This window comes from Tasmannia lanceolata, unplaced genomic scaffold, assembly GCF_043159265.1.
Source record: "Tasmannia lanceolata isolate RefF3 unplaced genomic scaffold, GAP_Taslan_0.1 ptg000025l, whole genome shotgun sequence".
Lineage (NCBI taxonomy): Eukaryota > Viridiplantae > Streptophyta > Magnoliopsida > Canellales > Winteraceae > Tasmannia > Tasmannia lanceolata.
Genome location: NW_027518702.1, coordinates 750,509 through 772,079, shown reverse-complemented (window position 1 = coordinate 772,079; position 21,571 = coordinate 750,509). Strand labels below are relative to the sequence as shown.

At 37.8% G+C, this 21,571-nt stretch overlaps 1 protein-coding gene across 7 annotated transcripts in view; it reads left to right on the top strand.

Moving 5' to 3' along the window:
• The window catches only part of LOC143857946 (uncharacterized), a 42,346-nt gene extending 27,158 nt beyond the window's left edge, over window positions 1–15,188 (top strand). For 3 of the 7 annotated variants that reach the window (XM_077368510.1, XM_077368507.1, XM_077368513.1), the window contains 2 exons: window positions 10,951–11,165; window positions 14,505–14,773. In XM_077368510.1, coding sequence (XP_077224625.1) covers window positions 10,951–11,073 — 123 coding nt within the window. In that variant the 3' untranslated portion in view covers window positions 11,074–11,165; window positions 14,505–14,773. Of the gene's footprint in view, window positions 1–5,973; window positions 6,074–10,950; window positions 11,166–14,504; window positions 14,774–14,921 lie in introns of those variants that run through there. The other 4 variants (XM_077368512.1, XM_077368511.1, XM_077368508.1 and 1 more) reach the window with 3 other exon arrangements.
• Window positions 15,189–21,571: the final 6,383 nt, after the last annotated feature.

Genomic DNA, 21,571 nt, shown 5'->3' with positions numbered 1-21,571 from the left:
GCTTCGTCGCAAGCCTGCGGCTTAGGTAATGAAGAAATTGACACCAATGTTCTAATTGTGTTTGATGATGGGGTTAATCTGAATGAAGATAATCTAGTATGGCCAAATACTGATATGAATGACGAAGATGAGGGTGACAATCGTATATTTAGTACGCCCAATAAGGCTGACAATGAGAAGAGTGTTGTGAATAAGCTTTGTGGACCAAGTGTTTGAAAGTTGGAATTCTGTCTATGAATTCTACAATTTATGGGATGGCTACTGGTTTTGGAGAAAGAAAATCCAGTACAGCTACGTCTGTGAAAACAAATGATGTGATATCATGGAAATTTATGTGACAGAGAGGGGTTGAAAAAGTGCAAGGACAATAAAGTAGATGAGAGTAGGGAAATGAGGGAACGCCGAGCTGTCATACAGGATTGTAAAGCAAAGATGGTCATAAAACTAAGAGATGAGAAGTGGATAATGACGACTTTTGGTGACATCCATTCTCACATTATGACCTACCCACTCAAACGGCAAATGCATCGTTCCCATAATACATTCAATAAGAATGAAAGTTATAAGATTTTGATAGACTGTCTCCGTGAGACCAATATGCCGGTTGCTAAGATCACAAAGGCCATTAATTCTACATACGATGGAGCAGCAGGTGTGCTATTAATAATTCAAGTTGTTTCCCATTTGAGAAGACCGAGGGAGAACAATATGGGCCAAAAAGCTGTCTTAGTGGCCAACCGTCTCCAAAAGAAGCAATCAGAAGACCCGAATTTCTTTTTCTCGATGAGTTGGATACGGATGGGACATTCCGAACCATGTTCTGGGCTGATTATAAGGCGAGAGATGCTTACATGACATTCAACGATGTCATTGTATTTGATGTGACTTACAAAACCAATAGGTTATCTCTGCTATTTGCACCGTTTACAGGAGTGAACGATCATAGATAGTCGACTCTATTCGGATCTGCGCTGCTAGCTGATGAGACAGAAGAAACCTTCACTTGGTTATTTGATTAGTGGTCGACGTGCATGCATGGTAAAGCTTCAGGTGCAATAATAACTGATATGGAAGTGGCTATGAGAAATGCAATTTGAAGAATTTTTCCACATACCCGTCATAAGTTTTGTTCGTGACACATACACAGGCATTTACTTGAGCATATTAGAGGCATGAGAGATTTCAGTAGTGATTTCTACCACGATTATAATCAGTGTTTTTTTTTTTCAAAAAAGTAGTGAACTGTGAGAAGGAATGACAACATTTGGTTGGTAAATATGAAATTGGGAAAAATGATTGGCTAGCTAAGATGTGAGAGCAGCAGGAGCATCGAGTGCCGTCATATTGGCAAAACACATTCACTGAAGGCATGTCTTCTAGTCAACGCAGCGAAAGCATGATTTCCTTTTTTGATGGATATGTGAACAACACTGCCCTACACGAGTTCTTAGATGCATATGATAGGGCATTTGTTCAATGTCGTAAAACGGAAGCCGAAGAAGATTTCAAGTCAAAATATTCAAATGCTGGTATAAAAATGAATAGCCTATTGGAAGAAGAGGTCGGGATATTCTATACGAGGAACATGTTTAACATATTTTAGGATGAGTTGAGGGGTAATATTGGCTGTTGGTATGGCTAGTTGAGCAAGGATGGGACCGTGGAAGAATATTCTATAGGTCTCAGAAATGATGTAAAGAGTAAAATGGTGTATGGTAGTGTATGATGATATTGATGGAGTGACTGTGACATGTGATTGTGTTAAGCTTGAGAGGGAAGGGATATTATGCAAACATATCCTTTGTATTATGGACATGAAACAATTGAAAATAGTCCCTGAGCGTTATATGTTGAGGAGATTGTCTATTATCGAGTAGTGGGTACAATATCTACAAGAGGCTACTGGCATGAATCCATTTCATAGGTGGTGCCTAATCTCAAGATGACAACAATTGGTTGGAGACCTGGTATTGATGAGAAAGTTTTCAACAGGATGAGTGAATTTTGTGATCTACTTTTCGCTAAAGAAGAACAAAAGCAGAAAGAAAAGCAAGGTAACTTAGATGATAGTGACGTCCCAATCATTGGTAGCGAAGTTCAGTCAAACTTTGGCGTGAGTCAAATACCTGATATCACAATTCGAGACCTACCAGTTGCGAAGACCAAGGGCCGGCCAAAGAATGCAACACATTTGCAATCTAGCATAGAGGCATCTAGATCTGAACAAAAGAAACAAACGTGCAAATCCTGTGAGGAATTTGGCCATTATGCAACATGTAGAAAGAAGGCCAAGTTACCTTGCTTTTCTTTCTGCTTTTGTTCTTCAGCGAAAAGAAGATCACAAAATTCACTCATCCTGTTGAAAACTTTCTCATCAGTATCAGGTCTATCAACTAGTCGTTGCCATCTTGAGATTAGGCACCACCTCTGAAACGGATTCACGCCAGTAGCCTCCTGTGGCTTTGTAGATAGTGTACCCCCTACTTGATGCCTTGCCTCTATAGACCATCTCCTCGACATATAACACTCGGGGTCCCTTTTCAATTGTTTCATGTTCATAATATGAAGGATATATTTGCATAATATCCCTTCCCTCTCAAACTAAACACGGTATCATCATACACTACCTTACAACATTTACTCTTTACATCATTTTTGAGACCTACATAATATTCTTTCACGGTCCCATCCTTGCTCAACTGGTCATACCAACGGCTAGTACTATCCCTCAACTCATCCTAAAATATGTTAAATATGTTCCTCGTATAGAATATCCCGGCTTCTTTCAATAGGCTATTCGTTTTCATACCAGAGCCTTAATGTTCACAAATTTCAGTTTCTTACTCGCAATCAGTTAACAAAATATAAAACATACAGAGCCTTAATGTTCACAAAACCACATTGTAACCACTAGTTCATAGCCATGATTGAAATCAATCATAAATTGGTCATTTGTCACCAATACAGGGACATACTTGTAGATAGATTTCACATTTTCACCATTACAGAGAAATGCTTGTAGCTAGATTTCACATTCTCATAGAGACAACACCATTAAAAAAATCATTAACAAATAAATGATAACAGATTAGGAAGAAGGAAACTATAAAATTAAGAAAACATTCCCTCAAATCCTACTTCGTTTGAAAATAAAAATACTTAGGTCATAGGAACCCTAAAATAAAAAAAATGGAAAGGTAACGGCTTCGTGAGATACACAGTGGTTTTTAGGTCCGAACCCTATTTCATTGTTTTTTTTAAGTGAAACTATAATGGTTTTGAAGGGTTCCAGACTTTGGAGTAGAAGAAGAGCTCGAGCTTGGAGTCGAAGGTGAAGACGGGGGTTTGGTATCGAACCAGGAGGCGTCGAAATGGTAAATGCGATAAGTTTTTCAAGTGGTTTGTTTTCTGTTTTGCCTGTAGTTGCGTTAAGTCCGGGACCCACTTCAAATAACCAATAACGTCATATTTTATCACTCGAGCGCACATAAGGGTGGTGCGCTTGATCGCACCATCATCTCTCTCTCTCTCTCTCTCACACACACACACACACACACACATACACACACATACATATATATATATATATATATATATATATATATATATATATATATATATATATATATATAGAGAGAGAGAGAGAGAGAGAGAGAGAGAGAGAGAGAGAGTTCCTATACCCTAGTGTAGATAAGTTATCTACACCATAGGCTTAAAATACGGTGGTGGCCACATTGTTTGGGTGATCCAAAGCATTCATTTGATGGGCCCTCGCATAGATAGGGTGCGTCCAAAAAATCCGCTCTATAGGATCATCCTAACCCTTCGAACTATGGAGGCAAAAAATGGACACATTTGTGAAGGTTTCTATACGTGCATTTTTACCTCTACATATCATAGGGTTGGGATGATCCTATGGAGCTGATTTTTTGGGCACACACACACACTTTCGTGTGGGTGAGAGTGATTGACGACTCTCTCTCTCTCTCTCTCTCTCTCACGCATTATCCCATCTCCTCTCGTCTCTTCTCCATTCTCTCTCTGTCCCTCATGTGGGCATTAACAACCTTCAATAGCCTAGTCATGTGAATGATAACATGAATAACCTCCTATTTTCTTAAGTATAAAACATCATAGTTATTAAGGCATGCAGCCGAGTATCTTTGTTGTAAATTTACTCAAATCCTAGCATTTAAAGTAGTCAAATTGCAATAATTTGCTAATTTAGAAATCCAAACTTTTCTAAGACCCCTCAAACTTCTTTGTTTTTTTTTTTGAAAATTCTCAAAATAAAATAAAATAAATAAAATAAAATAAAAACCAAAAACCATCCCTCTTCTATAACATTTCTCTTTGATTGGATGCTTTTAGATACTTGTGGCCTAATGTATTTGCATCCCAGTGGGAGAGGACTTGTCCTTGACTTTAATTCCTTGAATCATTTCATCCTTCTTTCATCTATCTCGGAAAAACGTATTGCGAAAATCCATTCCTTGAATGAAGGGCTTCAAACAGAGTTTCCTACTCAACTTTCCAACTCATCCATCATTGACTAAAGAAATTTTTGGTCATTATCGTTTTGCTGAATAACATTTGTTACTCTGGTCGAAATTATTGAACCATCCAAGTTAGTGTGTTGAAATTTTTTACCTTCACTAATCTTACTGACATTGAACAATGTTGTTTTGTAGGGAGAAGGTAGCTCATAGAATCAACAATAGGCACTCTCAATAATCGTCTTATTGTGAATCAACAACAGACACTCAATCATCGTCTTATTTTCATCAATTCCTTGATTGCCACATGAATCTTATTTACAATATTCTTCAACATGTTCATCAACCTCTTCCACTCAAAGTCTTCCTTGTCAATATCTCCGTCTTCAAATTATTCCCTTTTCAAACTTTTCTCCGTCACAATCTTGTTCTTCTTTGAGAAAATATTCATGACATTCTCAATCTTCACTTTGGAAATCATCCCACCCTGTGATATGTATGTTGAAAATTCTCATAAGCTCAATCGAGGAGTCGAAATTCAAGCAAAAATATCCTATGACAATGTCTCTTTACATTTTATCCAAAAATCCCCAATTTTCTTACTTCACAGGCAAGTTTTTAAACCATTTTTAATTCTGTAATTGATGGCTTCAATTCCTTCCCAGTTATGTAATGAAATAAGAACTTCCTCTCTTCTGACACTGTCTTTCTGTTTTGCCTTCAACTCTGATGAACTCCCAGATTTATTCCTTCCCCAGCCACATAAACTCACGAGAATCACTGGTTTCATGGAGCTCCAATCCCGATTTGATGCAGCCCTAAAAGACACTTTTCAAGTTTCCAGAAGGACATGCAACAAAATAGACGAATATATTGAATGAAGAGCTAGAATTGTTTGTACAACTTCCTAGTTGCAAAAGAAAAAGGGAAAGAAAATCCTTCGATCAACAGTGTTGTGGCCAATGCTTGAATAATTAATTTCCCCTTTTCCTACCATGAAATATCATCTATCCTAAGACCCTGTAGACTTGATAACACTTTCTAAACTTAATTCCTAGTAACTAAAGAAACCAAATTACAATTACTTGCAACTTAAGAAACCTAAACTTCCCTAATGACTTTCTAAAACCTGTAAGACAGATTCCAAAAGTTCTTAGAAAATATCCAAAAATAATATAAAAAAGGGAAGTGATACATCCGCCCCTTTTGATTACTTGGGACACCCAGCAGCAGAGTATCAATGACTGCAGAGGGGCTGATGTACTTCACTTCAGAAGGATTCAATGGGGCTGATTGCCACGTACACTGCTGCTGGGTGTCCAAGTACTCAAAAGGGCAGATATATCACTTCCCTAAAAAAAATCCCCCTTTTATTATTTCTTTTTTTTATTGGAGGCTTGTAGGAACTTTTGGGTCTACTTGGTTTCATTAGTAAGAAGTTCTAAGCATGGTTTTCTTTGCATCTGCAAATATGAAGGCATATGGTGGGGGAGGCTCCTTTGGTTCCAGCTCTTTTATAATAAGGATGGACGAGTACAACCAATGGATTTCAATGAATTCATCATAAACAACCGAAGGTAAAAACTATTGCACTTCTTTTTGAAGAGTTGCATTCTAGATATTTTTGTATTCTATTTCAAAATCTCTTTGTTGGCAAACTCAAGTTCATTTCCAAAAGAATATGATGTGTAATTTTATATCTCTGCCAACAAGAGCAAAGCCTTTTGGTTCTCTTAAATCCCTGCTAACAAGAGCAAAGCCTTTTGGTTCTCTCTCATGGGAACCCTGTTTCCTTACGAACACATTACAATTTTTTTTATGAATGGTATACAGACACATTACAATTTACAACTATAGTCAGTATAATCAATGTTATTCACTTGTCACTTATATATAGGGATTTGCTATGGACCATCACATAAGGCATTTTGCAGAGCGGCTGTTGCATGAGAGAGCAGCCACATAGGCTCAGATTTTGTCTTATTCATTTAATTCATTTGAGGTGGCTGCTCTTTCGTGCAACAGCCATGCTGTGAAATGCCTTCTGCGATGGTCCCTCCCTGGCAAATCCCCCCCCCCCCCCACACACACACACACATATAGCTTATCCGAGCAGCTGCTTCAAAAACTCATGTGGTCCCACATTTTTGGGGTGATCCAAAGCATTCATTTGGATGGCCCTTCCATGGATAGGGTGTGTGCCAAAAATGAGCCCTTTAGGATCACCCTAACCCTGCCATTTGTGGAGGGAAAAAATGGTCAGAAACAGTGTCTGTCCATTTTCCCCTCCACCTTTGATTGGGTTACGATGATCCTATAGGGCTGATCTTTGGTACACACCCTATCCATGGAAGGGCCTTTCAAATGAATGCTTTGGATCACCACAAAAATGTGGGCCACCTGAGTTTTTGAAGCAGCTGCTCAGATAAGCTATCTGAGCAGTTGCGCAGGAACACTATTCTCTCTCTCTCTCTCTCTCTCTCTCTCTGTATATATATATATATATATACAGAAAGAGAGAGAGAGAGAGAGAGAGAGAGAGAGAGAGAGAGAGAACTGTTTCTACACACAAGTGTAGATAAGTTATCTACACACTAGCTTAAAATACTGTGGAGGCCCACATTGTTTGGGTGATCCAAACCATTCATTTGATTGGCCCTCACATAGATAGGATGTCTAGAAAAAATCAGCTCCGTGCGAACCGTGGAGGCAAAAAATGGACAGATTTGTGAAGGTTTATACACGTCCATTTTACCTCCACAAATCGTAGGGTCGGGATGATCTTATGGAGCTGATTTTTTGTGGACACCCTATCTATGTGAGGGCCAATCAAATGAATGGTTTGGATCACCCAAACAATATGCCCTTCACTGTATTTTAAGCTAGTAATCTACACTTGTGTGTAGAAACCGTTTTCTCATATATATACAGTGTTCTAAAAAGCGCTGGGCTGCTGACTCACCTCTCAGCGTCCAGGCATTTTTAGGCGTTTTTCATTTGTTTTAGATATTAATATATTTTCATAATATCTTGCATTTTCTTTTTATATAAAATATAAATACTTGAATACATAACAATCCAAACCATTTGATACATAAGCACTAAACATTAAATAATAATAAAAAGTAAAAAACATAATAAGAAATTAAGTATAAAGTACTTAATAATTTAAGTATTTAACAATATAACACAAATCCATGACAAAAAAAGATTAAAATCCAAGTGCTTCTTCAGTCTTCATCAATCATTGTCCTCTCCTTCCAAGACTAAGACTATATCTTCATTTGAGTGTTCAAACCCGCCCTGCCCAGGCCCACGCTCAGCGCCCAGAAGCCGCTTCATCGCCTGGGCGGTCGCCTAATAACGCTCAGGCGATGAACCGTTTTTTTAAAAGCCCAGGGCCTGGGCTTTCTCATATATATACAGTGTTCTAAAAAGCGCTGGGCGGCTGACTCACCTCTCAGCGTCCAGGCATTTTTAGGCGTTTTTCATTTGTTTTAGATATTAATATATTTTCATAATATCTTGCATTTTCTTTTTATATAAAATATAAATACTTGAATACATAACAATCCAAACCATTTGATACATAAGCACTAAACATTAAATAATAATAAAAAGTAAAAAACATAATAAGAAATTAAGTATAAAGTACTTAATAATTTAAGTATTTAACAATATAACACAAATCCATGACAAAAAAAGATTAAAATCCAAGTGCTTCTTCAGTCTTCATCAATCATTGTCCTCTCCTTCCAAGACTAAGACTATATCTTCATTTGAGTGTTCAAACCCGCCCTGCCCAGGCCCACGCTCAGCGCCCAGAAGCCGCTTCATCGCCTGGGCGGCCGCCTCATCGCCTGGGCGGTCGCCTAATAACGCTCAGGCGATGAACCGTTTTTTTAAAAGCCCAGGGCCTGGGCGGTGCATTTTTTCTGCTCCCAGTGCCTAGGCGGCCTGGGCGGTCGCCTTTTACTATATATATATATATATATATATATATATATATATATATATATAGTAAAGGGTCTGGTCTCGAGCGCAGATAAGCTTATCCGCGCTCGAGTGTAAAAACAGGGGTGGGCCCACATTGTTGGGGGATCCAAAGCATTCATTTGGAAGGCCTTTTCATGGATAGAGTGTCCACCAAACATCAGCCCTATATGATCATCCTAACACTGCCATTTGTGGAGGGAAAAAATGGGCAGAAACATGGACACATAGTGTCTGTCCAGTTTCCCCTCCACCTTTGATTGGGTTAGGATGATCCTATCGATCTAATTTTTGGTACACACCCTATCCATGGAAGGGCCTTCCAAATGAATGCTTTGGATGCCTCAAAAAATGTGGGAAAAATGTGGGGCCACATGTGTTTTTGAGCTAGAGCTCAGATAAGCTTATCTGAGCTCTAGCTCAGGAACTCTTTCCTCATATATATATGTGTGTGTGTGTGTGCGTGCATATGTATATGCATATAAAATTTGTTTTCCCATTGCAATACATAATCTCGGATTTGGAACTCGTTTGGAACCGGCATACATTGCTTAATATGAGCAGTTTTGGGGGTAGACAGACAAAAACGGTTCCATGTATTGCTTGTAGTGGTGGGATCTTGCATCATTTGAGTTTGCTTCGGGGCAGAGATCCTTATACACTCAAAATGTAAGACAATTGTTTTCGACACGAACAAGTGAACTGATGTAGGACATAATATATTTCCAAATGTAGGACACAGATATAGTCATGTAGATACAAGTATTCCATATCATGATGGCTAGAAACATAACAGAGAACATGACCTTGGATAGGATAGAATGGAAGAAAATGATCCATGTAGAAGAACCCAACTAGAGCCAGGATTAGAGTCGGGAAGATTCCTTTCACTTTCTTCATGAAATTTTTCTAAAGGATTCATTTAGCCGATCCCAACTAGTTTGGGACAAATGCTTTGTTGAGTTGAGTTGAGACAAAAGACATCTACAAACAAAAAACTATAAAACTCAACTTGATTTTATTTTAATGATGGAATTAATAATAAGCATAAAAATAGAATATGTATAACTCGTACACTCAAAATTATAGTTACAAATGCATGACACTAACAAGCAACAGCATGATAATTAATTCGAAGAAAGTGATACACACACACACACACATATTTGAAACAATGACAATTATTTTGGCCAACATAAGTATCCATTAAGTCTCTGGTACGAGTATCGTGTCATGTTGGATGTGATATGTTGGGCCTTTACAAGTATTCGGTATCATTGGTTATAATTGCCATCTCACCTTTCTCCAATTTATGTTAATAAATGATGTGGGTGTTGTCTTTTTCATTGTATTTATCAAGGTTTAAAATTTCGGTTTCGGTAGGCGTGGAACTCGGATCGGGTTCAACCCGAAAAGGGTTGAGTTCGGGTTGGGTTCAGGTTGAACTCAGGTCTGGTCAGGTTCGGGTTGGAAAAACGGGTTCCTCGGGTCGGGTCAGGTTGAACCTCGTCGGGTTGGAAATCGGGTCGGGTTCGGGTTGGAAAAATGGGTTCCTCGGGTCGGGTCGGGTTGGCCTCAATCTGTCCCAACCTGACCTGAGTTGCACCCCGAGTTGCGTACGACACGGAAATAGAAACATTTTGGTTTCGAAAATTTCCGTGGAAATCTTGTAAAATCGCTGAAACGTATGGAAACATATGGAAATGATGAAGTTTAAAGATGAAACTTCATGGAATGCTAGAATAAGCACAAATTCATACTTAAAAACCATCGCATAAACAAGGAAGCCATCCATACTGGCTTAATCACATCAAACACCCAGTGACAATGCAAGTGAAATGCATTGTCGCACATGTCTGGAATAACAAAGTCAATAAAGAAGTACAATGTGAGGGAGTATAAGAAAGTACACTGAGCATTCATCCCTCCAAGGACCCCAACTCTATGTCAATACTACAGTTACAAGATGGTATTGGTCATATGCTGATCTGACATCCCATGCATAAGAGACGCTTTGCTTGAAAATAATGTAGCCTACCAAATATCTATCTCTATATTAATGAAATGAAATGCAAAGTCAAATGTCTTACAACGAAAAAAAAAACATTTCCTCTTGGTTTATGCATTTTGGTCGAATTTCAGTCGAATTTTCGAAGTTTTGACCGAAATAATGAAGTTGAATGAATTCATTGGTTTTTTTTTTTTTTTTTTCAATGGGGATGAAAAAGGAATCATTTTGGCCGTTTTGTGCCATTTTTTTGAAAATTTAAACCATGGTATTTATGCAAAAAATTACATAAAATGCTATGTTGTGATTTTTTGAATTGCTGTAACATCAGCAACTCAAGTCTTTTTTTTGTTTCTGTTGTGGTTTTCCTTTCTTTTACGATAGAACATGATGTTTTTAAGGCTGTTTAAATTAGGCCTTCAATGATGTCACCTGTTTCTTTCATCAATGTAGACTCTTACAGATCTTAAAAGGACTACCGCCATACAAATGTACATGGAAAGAAGAAAAATTGTTGTAGCTATTAAGATGATGGGAAGAGAAAAAATTGAAGCCGAGACAGCAGGCGAGTATTAGTCCCCACCATGGAACGATGGTCTGCTAGGCATCATACTGCATAAAAGAAATTACGATGATTAACATGAGCAATAAGTAAAAACATCAATCAGGTATGTCGTACTTTCTCATCAACCTTGTATTGTTGTATGCACATCATCCTTGCTTAATATGGACTACAAAATTGTTCATACATGATACTGAAATATTGATTATTTCTATTTTCTTGGATTTAAATGTGATTTAAATTTATTATAGATTCAATCCCAGATCTTGAAGTGTGTTTTTTTGGAATAAAAAGCACGAAGAAATATTTTAGAGTTACCTGCAAGCAATCTAAGTGTGCTGCATATTGATTAACACCTTGCCTTTGAACTCTTCTTCTCCAAATGATTTTTCACGAAATCTCTAGAGATGATGGCCCTCCAATTGTGAATTTCATGACTCATATACTTACTGTTGTTTAGACACAATACAGTGTGAGATCTTCAGGTTTTCCAGGACTAGTTATATGATTCTAATTGGAGTATTCTAATGTATTCTAATCAGATTGGGAATTTCATTCCTACAAAATTTGAGCTTGTTATATGTTGTTCCATTAATTAATTGGACTCCCAAAATTTTATTTTCAAAACAATATATATATATATATATATATATATATATATATATATATATATATATATATATATATATATATAAGGAAATGATTTCCGCGCTCCAATGTTTTGATAAACATGCGCTCCAACTTTTGTCGTGTAGTATTTAAAGGGCTGTCAGAGGAATATTACGGTTCTCAAAAAGCTCTTAAAGCCACACGACAAATGTGTGGAGCGCATGTTTATCAAAACATTGGAGCTCTGAAATCATTTCCCTATATATATATATGTGTGTGTGTGTGTGTGTGTGTGTGTGTGTGTAGGGATTTGCTAATGGCTTTCACAGAAAGGCATTTCACGGCTGGCTGTTGCATGAGAGAGCAGCCAACTCAGAGCAGCATGACACGTGTCAGTGGTACCAAAATGAGATGCTCAATCAGCATTCCAAATTGTAAACAATTTTAGGTCTAAAGGAACAGGATCACTATCTTACCTGCCTCTGATTCTTTGATCTCAGACATGGTCTTTTTATAATGTTGCATAAGGAACCTTTATGTCAATAACATTTATATATTCAAAACCATAATAATCATGATAGTGAAAAGATTAAAGCCAAAATAATATAGTTTCATATCTCATATAAGAACAAGTCAAAATCAAATTGAGGGTATATGATAATATGATAATAACACAAACACATCCTTAAACAATTGGAATCTTCATTTATGGCAGCACTCCTTATAGAGAACTAATGCCAAAAGAGATTGAGGAGGATATGCAGTACATAAGCTTTTAGGTTAGTATTACTAACTGGTTTTAGGGGGATAGGTTTGCCCTCTCTCTCTTTCCTTCCTTCCTGTCTCCAATTGGTAAATCAAATAACTAATTTCTTCATCTTCATCTAAAGCAGTGAGGATGGAATCCAGGCAAACATTTAAATTTTGAAAGCATTAGAAAGCTGTCATCTTTTAATAGCGCTATTAAAAGGCTATGGTGCAGATACCATTAAAAAAAGGTTATGGTGCAGATTAGCTGTAGCCATGGACCAGCCCAGTCTGAAACGGCCATGTGCCTGCTTGTACCCTATGAAAGTTGTTTCAAATTGCACATACTTTCTGTGATTGGTGCTGTTCTGCAGCTGACCCTGGCATTCCTCAAAATTTATTGTTCTCTTATATTTAAAGTTGTAAAAAGAAAAGGTGGCAAAATATTTTTACCAAAGCTTGAAGGAGAAAGCATTGGCCCCATAAAAACTGAGATAATAGAAACTCAACCTATATAAGAGCAATTATAAGTTACACTGACAATATAGAGGCCATCATCCATGCAGAGGAAGGACCTTGAAAAAGAAAAAAAAGGCAACTGAGAAACTAAGTAAAACCCAAATGGTAAACTTCCATTCTTGTAATTTTCACTACACCAACTACAAAATTTAAACCCACCTCAGATCAAACTTGGTGTGCTACATACATGCCTTGCTCCTATTTTCATGAATGTCCTTGAAAATTATTTATTCGAAGAATACATGTTTTAATGACTAAATTTTTATGTGGTAAAATAGAGCCATGGCTTAAAGATTTAGGAGCCGTTTGGATGGCATCATTTTAAAATCCTTGATTTCTTCAAAATTAATGGAGAGAAGAACAGGAGGGAAAACACATAAGAAAACTTAAGGAAGAATGAACTAACAATGGGAGCAATGCTCTACCACAAAAAGGGTTTCTTTACTTCATTCCAATATTTTCTTCAATGGCTTAACACCCTTAGATCAGCCCCCTTTTACATATTTTTCCACTATCTAAAGCATTTACTCCCATTACAACTTTCAAGCATACCATTACCTAAGATTTTGACCCTACTTGGAACTATAGCAAATACAACTTTCAAAACACCTTGTAACTCTAATCTCCTAGTTCTGAAACAACCACTTCCAAAATATTACAACTACATGCAAAATTTATTTCCAAGGCTTTTTAACTTTTTGACCACCATTATAACACCAAAATCTAGGCCATCATGCTAGGTACACATGCATGCCATCACATGTGCTACATCAAAAATCTAGAATTGAAGAAAGCTTGATTATTAAATCCTGGATTTTAAAATATGCCTATTTGGATAGCATCCTGTATTTGTTAAGGATTTAATATTACGCTATTCGGATGCAATCCTGGGTTTCAAGAGCACGGAATATGGTTTTTATTATTTAAGTTGGGAATTCCAATGACTATTAAAGCATTTTAAAACTTTGGAATCCATTTTCATCATAAACTTCGGAATCCTATGTAAGTGGAACCTATCTAGGCTAAATTAAGACTTTAGTTTGTCCTTCAGAACCTTTGATTTTAACATCCCAGGATTAGTTTTTCAAATTTCTGAATCCTTTTTCATCGCAAACTACATAGCAATTGTTCAATATCCTATTTATTCAAAATGTAGGCTATTACTTTCTTTGACCATGTAACCTTCAAGGGCCGACTGATATTCTAGAGAAGATGCATATGTCCATAGAGAATTGCCTCCAATATCCAAGTAACATATATATGGGGAATTATTAGAGTTAATAAGAAGCATTAGCATTTTAACAAGACAAGAAAATATAATCGTCCTGATTATTCAAAGTTGTCTGTCTATAAGTGTAACCTTTCGAAGCAAAAAGATGTAAAATAATAGATAACATACAATGACAATCCACCAAGAGAACCGAAAATGTGTTCCCCGATATGATAAGGCTTCCGTACTTCAATCCTTTGTTTCTGTTGGTACATGCTTCTTATTGCTAGTTTGCCATTTTTGAGACAGAGCTTGCTTATCTTATAGTGGCTGCTTCTGTCCATTATTTACCCTCTACAGGAAACAACCACATTAGTAAATCGTGAAAGATATTTGGGAGGATTTAGTCCTTTGAGAGCTGGATCGACCAACTTAGCCAGTGCATCAATCAAAATCTATGTGGGACATGGGCATTGGGAAGCTAGGACTGCAACAAGGGTGGGCTTATGCAGAAGAAAAAAATGAGTGGGAACTATTTGTATTTCATTCTACATTATCCTTGTTGTATGATCATCAATTTCTATTATAACTTTATTGAAAGCTGCCCAGACTGTTGTTTGTTTTGTACACATGCGTGTTCCCTGATATGATAAGGCTTCCATACTTCAATACTTTGTTTCTGTTGATACATGCATCTTATTGCTAGTTTGCCATTTTTTGAGACACAGCTTGCTTATCTTATAGTGGCTGCTTCTGTCCATTATTTACCTTCTACAGGAAACAACCACATTAGTAAATTGTGAAAGATATTTGGGAGGATTTAGTCCTTTGAGAGCTGGATCGACCAACTTAGCCAGTGCATCAATCAAAATCTATGTGGGACATGGGCATTGGGAAGCTAGGACTGGAACAAGGGTGGGCTTATGCAGATGAAAAAAAATGAGTGCGAACTATTTGTATTTCATTCTACATTACCCTTGTTGTATGATCATCAATTTTATTATAAATTTATTGAAAGCTGTCCAGACTGTTGTTTGTTTTGTACACATGCCTCCATGCAGATACTTACTTATGTATGCTCTCTTGCTTTCTCGTAAAAAAAAAAAAAAACCCTTTTGTTTGAATATTTTTTTTCATAGGCTGTCTGCTCATCAATTCTCTAAATGCAATCTGGGCCTTAAATGCAGGTGGTTGTCAAAGATATGCTGGTTTTAGCCTACTTTTTGTTTATGTATATTTTTAAGCAGATGCTATAGAAACTCTAATTTCTTGTTCAATTCTATGGATTTGTCTTACTAATGCCAGAAATTCATTATCTACTGAAATGCTTTGTGCAACATCCTCTGAAACATCTTCTCTTTGATGATAAAGAAGGATTGTTGCTCTGATGCGAATTTGAATATGCCCTCTCCCTTTAGATTCTTATGTGATCCGTTCTTCTTCAATCTATCTTTTGGATCACCCTGCCATGTTTTCTGCATCTTACCTCCCTCTCTATTAGTGGTCTTGATGAGATGCCATCCTTTCTAGATAGGTTTCTACCACACAGTAATGCACTCCAAAGTTTAGAAATTATATTCTGCAACGAGGCAAGTCTTCCTAGTACGCTGGGCAATTTCATTGCTCTCAAGTCATTGAGCATTTTGGGTTGTAAAAAGCTGGTGTCTTTGCCAGAGGGATTGCGAAACCTCACATCTCTCGAAAAGTTGGAGATTAAATGGTGTGATAGTCTAATATCTTTTCCCGAAGAAGGGGTACTAGAGGGCTTGATATCTCTTCAAAGTTTGGTTATTGTGGGCTGTCCAGATCTCATTTCTTTGCCGGATGACTTGCAGTACCTCACTGCCCTCCAGTATCTGGAAATCAATATGTGTGGTATGTTGACATCATTTCCTGATGGGCTACAACATGTCGCCACACTGAAAGATCTAAAAATTTACCACTGTTCGAGGATGGTAAATTTGCCAGAGTGGGTCGAAAATCTCACATCGCTTCGAAATTTGTCCATCTGTAGTTGTGGTGGTATGACTTCATTGCCCGCCGGACTACAACGCCTCACCGCACTCCAACAACTCCATATTTACGGCTGTCCTAATTTGGAGAGACGATGCAAAAGGGAGGGAGGAGAGGATTGGCACAAGATAGCCCATTTACCATATATCTACATCTGATTGCAACTTCCATCCCTTGGACTCTACCATCCCAGGTTCGTTATTTACTCAACCCTTCTTTATCTTTTAATTATATATAATGCATTTCAATTACTCATGTCTTTGCACTTTCTTTCTTTCCTTCATCTATCTAATGAATTTATACCAAATACTGTCAATTCAATATACACCAAATGCCTCCTTACTTTGGATTTTGCTTTTTGAACTTATGCTGAAATGTATATGCTTTATTCCTTTGTTTATTATCAATAATTGTTTTATCCATTAATTCCAAATATCAAAATTATATTCCACTTACTTAAGATGATTTAGCTTAAAAACTTATCTTTTTTAAATCATTTTTTTGCAAGTCCCTAAAGACTACTAATGTTAACATAGGCTAGGCATTAAACTCTTTTTAGGCTCTGTTTGGATTGCAGGAATTTACAGGAAAATTATTAAAATTTCCTACTATTTCATGAGTTTTAATAAAAACTAAGGCCGTGTCTGGCCGCCAAGAATTTGTTTTCATGATAAATCGATAGTCTCGAAAGTGGAGATGAGGGTGAAATTGCTAAAACTCAGGAAACAAAATCCAGAAATGGGGTTTCTCTAGTGATGAGATGCTGCTAAAAATTGGGAAAAGCTCTATCGGGTTTTGAGTACAGTTTTTAGTTTCATGATTTTTAGCAACTTCATCTTCATCTGCACTTTCGAGACTACCAATTTATCATGAAAACAAATTCCTGGTAGCCAAAAGTGCCTTAAGAGGTACTTTGCAAATTAGGAATTTTCATAAAGAAAAAAAATCTCTTTTTCTCTTTCATTTTCGGTGAGAGGATCCTGTTATATTTTTTGCTCTCTTTCGGTTCCTCTAGTCCCCACTATTTTGTTTTCCTTTCTAATATACAGATGGTTCTTCATTGCTTTCAAGGTGTGATAATCAAGCAAACAAGAGCCTACTTCTGGGTGCCTCTCTCCCTTGCGATTTGCATAGGCTCTGCTACCTGTTTAGCTGCATTAGGAGGATTTTCTGCAGGCTTGTGGTCGGGACATCGGGTAGAAGGATTTTCTTGGGACAGAGGTCTATGTTGGTCTCTGTATGTTTATTCATGGTCTGCTCTTGGGGCAGAGGATTGCTGGTAGTTTTTTCTTCTATTTTCAGTTAATGAATTAAAGGCTCTGTTCTGGAAGTTTTACGGGTTGTGTCTTTCTAAGAGCTGCTCTCTGAATCTTGTGTTTTCCTAGTGTGTTTGCCTAGTCCTCAGATGTGGATTCTAGTGTGAAGAATGTGGTTTCTAAGGGCATTCTTCATTTCTTCATCAAAATTTAGTGATATGTATGTCTGAATGCTGATAAACATTAAGGGGCCATTTGGATACGCGGATTTTAGAATCCAGGTTTTTAGTTTGAAAACATTGTAAAAGATGGTTCATGATCAAGCTGCTGCATGCTGTCCTCAGATGTGGATTCTGGTGTGGAAAATGTGGTTTCTGAGGCCTTTCTTCATTTCTACATCAAAATTTCGTGATATGTATTTCTGATAAATACTAATGGTATCTCCATTTCTACTTTTCTAGAGGCTTATTAGTACCTCTAAATTGTGTACCCACTTTTTTATTTATTTTTTATTTTTTATGATTACTTGTATCACTAAATAGTTTACACTCTTTATCTCTATTTAGCAGTGTTTAAAAACGCGGATTTGACGCGGAACGCGGTCAAGAAAAATCCTTGTCGACTCGGCCCTGACGAGGCCAAGAACGCGGTTGACACGGTTGAAGCGGTCATAAGTTGGGAGAGTCAAAGGAGTTTATTGACTCTGTACGGCAAAACGCGGAATGTGGATGTGGTGCAATGCGGAAAGCGGCCGAGGTAAAAAGTAGTCGACTCGGACGAGTTCCTTGTCGAGTCAAGGAGTTTTTAAACACTGCTATTTAGGCTTGTTTGGACTGCAAGAAAAACATTTATGATGGAAAATTTTTCTTTCCACAATTTAGAAGGAAATGATGTAGTTATAATTAATTTAGAGGATATCATCATAAATTGCAGGTCCTGCAAAATTCGAATAGGGCGGGTTTAATTTATCTTTTTCTGTGTTAAAAAGTAGGAAATTTTAGAACAGTTTTCCTTTCCAAACTATCAAAATAAGTCATCCTGCAATCCAAATCCAAATAAGGCCTTAGTGTGTGTTTCAAATTCCGTTGGATCCTACTCTTGTTTTGTCTAAATTAAAATTTGTAATAAGTTGGAACTTTTAGTGTAGTTTTAGGTGCTGTTTTGAGTGCAGGATTTGTTTGGAAAAGAAATTATTTTTGAAAATTTCTTAGCCTTTTCATTTCGAGGTAAACTAGATTCATTGCTCTTAGAAATAAAGGTACTTTTGCAAGATTGTAATTCCCCACTTGCTTTTTCGCTAATTTGCTGGATTTGGTTTAATTATTTATTCAGTAACTTTTTCATCTGTTAGTTAAGACTGTTACTGTCTCCTATTGTCAAGGATATGTTGTGCACACATATGAGTACACATATATGCATGCATGTAACATGAGATTTCAAATGAAGTCCATTTTTCAAAAGGCACAGTTTGGCCACAAGGTAAATAGGCCAACTGTAGATAATCTCCATACCATGATTCTTAGATAAGCTTATCTGCGCTCCAGTGCAGAAACAGGGTGGGCCCCCATTGTTTGGGGTGATCCAAAGCACTCACTTGGAAGGCCCTATCATAGATAGGGTGTCCACAAAATATCAGCTCTATTGGATCATCCTAACCTTTCCATCTGTGGAGGGGAATAATGGGCAGATTTGTGGACAAACAATGTCTGTCTATTTTCCCCTCCACTATTGGATGGGTTAGGATGATCCTATGGATCTGATTTTTTTGTACACACCTTATCTATGGAAGGGCCTTCCAAATGGATGCTTTGGATCACCCCATAAATGTGGGCCCACAAGATTTATCAGCAGTTGAGCGCAGATAAGCTATCTGCGCTCGAGCTCATAAACCTTTTCCCCCACACATATATGAGAAAACGGTCTCTACACACAAGTGTAGATAAGTTATCTACACACTAGCTTAAAATACAGTGGAGGGCATATTGTTTGGGTGATCCAAACCATTCATTTGATTGGCCCTCACATAGATAGGGTATCCACAAAAAATCAGCTCCATAGGATCATCCCAACCCTATGATTGGTGGAGGTAAAATGGACGTGTATAAACCTTCACAAATCTTTCCATTTTTTCCTCCACGGTTCGAAGGGTTAGGATGACCCAATGAAGATAATTTTTTGGGCACACCCTATCTATGTGAGGGCCCATCAAATGAATGCTTTGGATCACCCAGACAAAGTGGGCCCTCACTGTATTTTAAGCTAGCGTGTAAATAACTTATCTACACTTGTGTGTAGAAACCGTTCACTCTCTCTCTCTCTCTCTCTCTCTCTCTATATATATATATATATATATATATATATATATATATATCAGGAAAAAGTTTCTGAGGTATCGCGCAGCCTGAGCAGCCCTCTAAATACACCATCTCCCATAGTTGTTTGACTCATCCAACCCATTCATTATGTAGGTAATAGGTAGGATTATGGTTATGGTTAGAAAAGAGTTCCTACTCCGTGGGCTTAAAATACAAAGAGGGCCACACTGTTTGGGTGATCTAAAGCCTTCATTTGATGGGCCCTCACATAGATGGGGTGTGCCCAAAAAATCAGCTCCATAGGACCATCCCAACCCTTCGATTTGTCAGGGCAAAAAATGGACATATTTGTGAAGGTTTATACCCGACCTTTTTTGCCTCCACAAATTGAAGGGTTGGGATGATCCTATGGAGCTGATTTTTGGGCACACCCTATCATATCTATGTGAGGGCCCATCAATTAATGAATGCTTTGGATCACCCAAACAATGTGGCCCCTGATGAGAGCAAAAATAGCAGCCCAATAGGAAGCTACCACGTGTCATAAGGATACCTAGGTAATGGCCCAAAGGAACCGGACACAGTTCCCAAAATTCACTATTGTCAATGGGATTTCTTTATCTGTTGTTGTCACTGGCTTAAGTATCGGAGGGCCTTCCTGGAGAACCATCTCAAGGTCGGTCTTCTAACCGTTTGTCTATATACGCTAGCCTAAAACAAGCTCAATAGCTATCTCTTTGCCTCCAGCTCAGCACCAACTGGATTTTGACTCCAACCGCCCCCATTGTATTTTAAGCCCACGAAGTAGGAACTATTCTCTCTCTCTCTCTCTCTCTCTCTCTCTCTCTCTCTCTCTCTCTCACACACACACACACACACACACACACACACACACACACACACGTACTGTGGAGGCAAAAGATAGATAGATTTGTGAAGGTTTATACACGTCCATTTTACCTCCACAAATCGTAGGGTTGGGATGTTCCTATGGAGCTACTTTTTTGGGTGCACCCTATCTATGTGAGAGCCAATCAAATGAATGCTTTGGATCACCCAAACAATGTGACCCCCACCGTATTTTAGGCTAGTGTGTAGATAACTTATCTGGGAGGGGGGGGGGGGATAGGTTTCTGAGGTATGTGTATATATATATCTATATATATATATATATATATATATATATATATATATATGAGATGATTGATTGTAAACTTTATGGCTATCTTGAAGAGGACCTATACATGTGTTCTTATTTTGTTAGTGATCTTATCATTGTTGTTCTTTGGTTTATTCAATGTTGCTACTTATCTTGCTTGATAGTATCGTTGACTTCTGGTTTTGATGGCTCCACCCATTTGGTTCTAGAAGGAAGAATTCTTTAAGTTGGTTCTGAAGTCTTTTTGGGGAATTCTTTTACCTTCCATATTGTGGTTCATGTGTCGGGACCGGGGTAGAACTCACCCTTAAAAGACAGCTGTTAAGGGGAAGAATTCTTTCAAATCTTACCAACCGAAGTGGGATTTTTGCTCGTGTGGAACCCCAAAAATCTCCCCTCCGCGTGGGATCAAGTTGCGAACTGAGAGACCTTCCTGGTGGTAGACTGGAGTTACCATGCCCCAACTCGGAAACTACTGATGGGACCCAGGTAGAACTCACCCTTAAAAGCCGGTTGTTAACGGGAGGGTGCCCAAGTCCGTATAAGCCCTCCACATCAGTTGCTCACCAGCCAATGTATTTTAAGTTTCTTGCTCATAGATTGTGGATTCTCATTCTATAATGCTTCAGTAGTTGTTAGCCTTACGAATTCTTGCTGGTATTTTGGATGTTGGTGGTGGGGTTT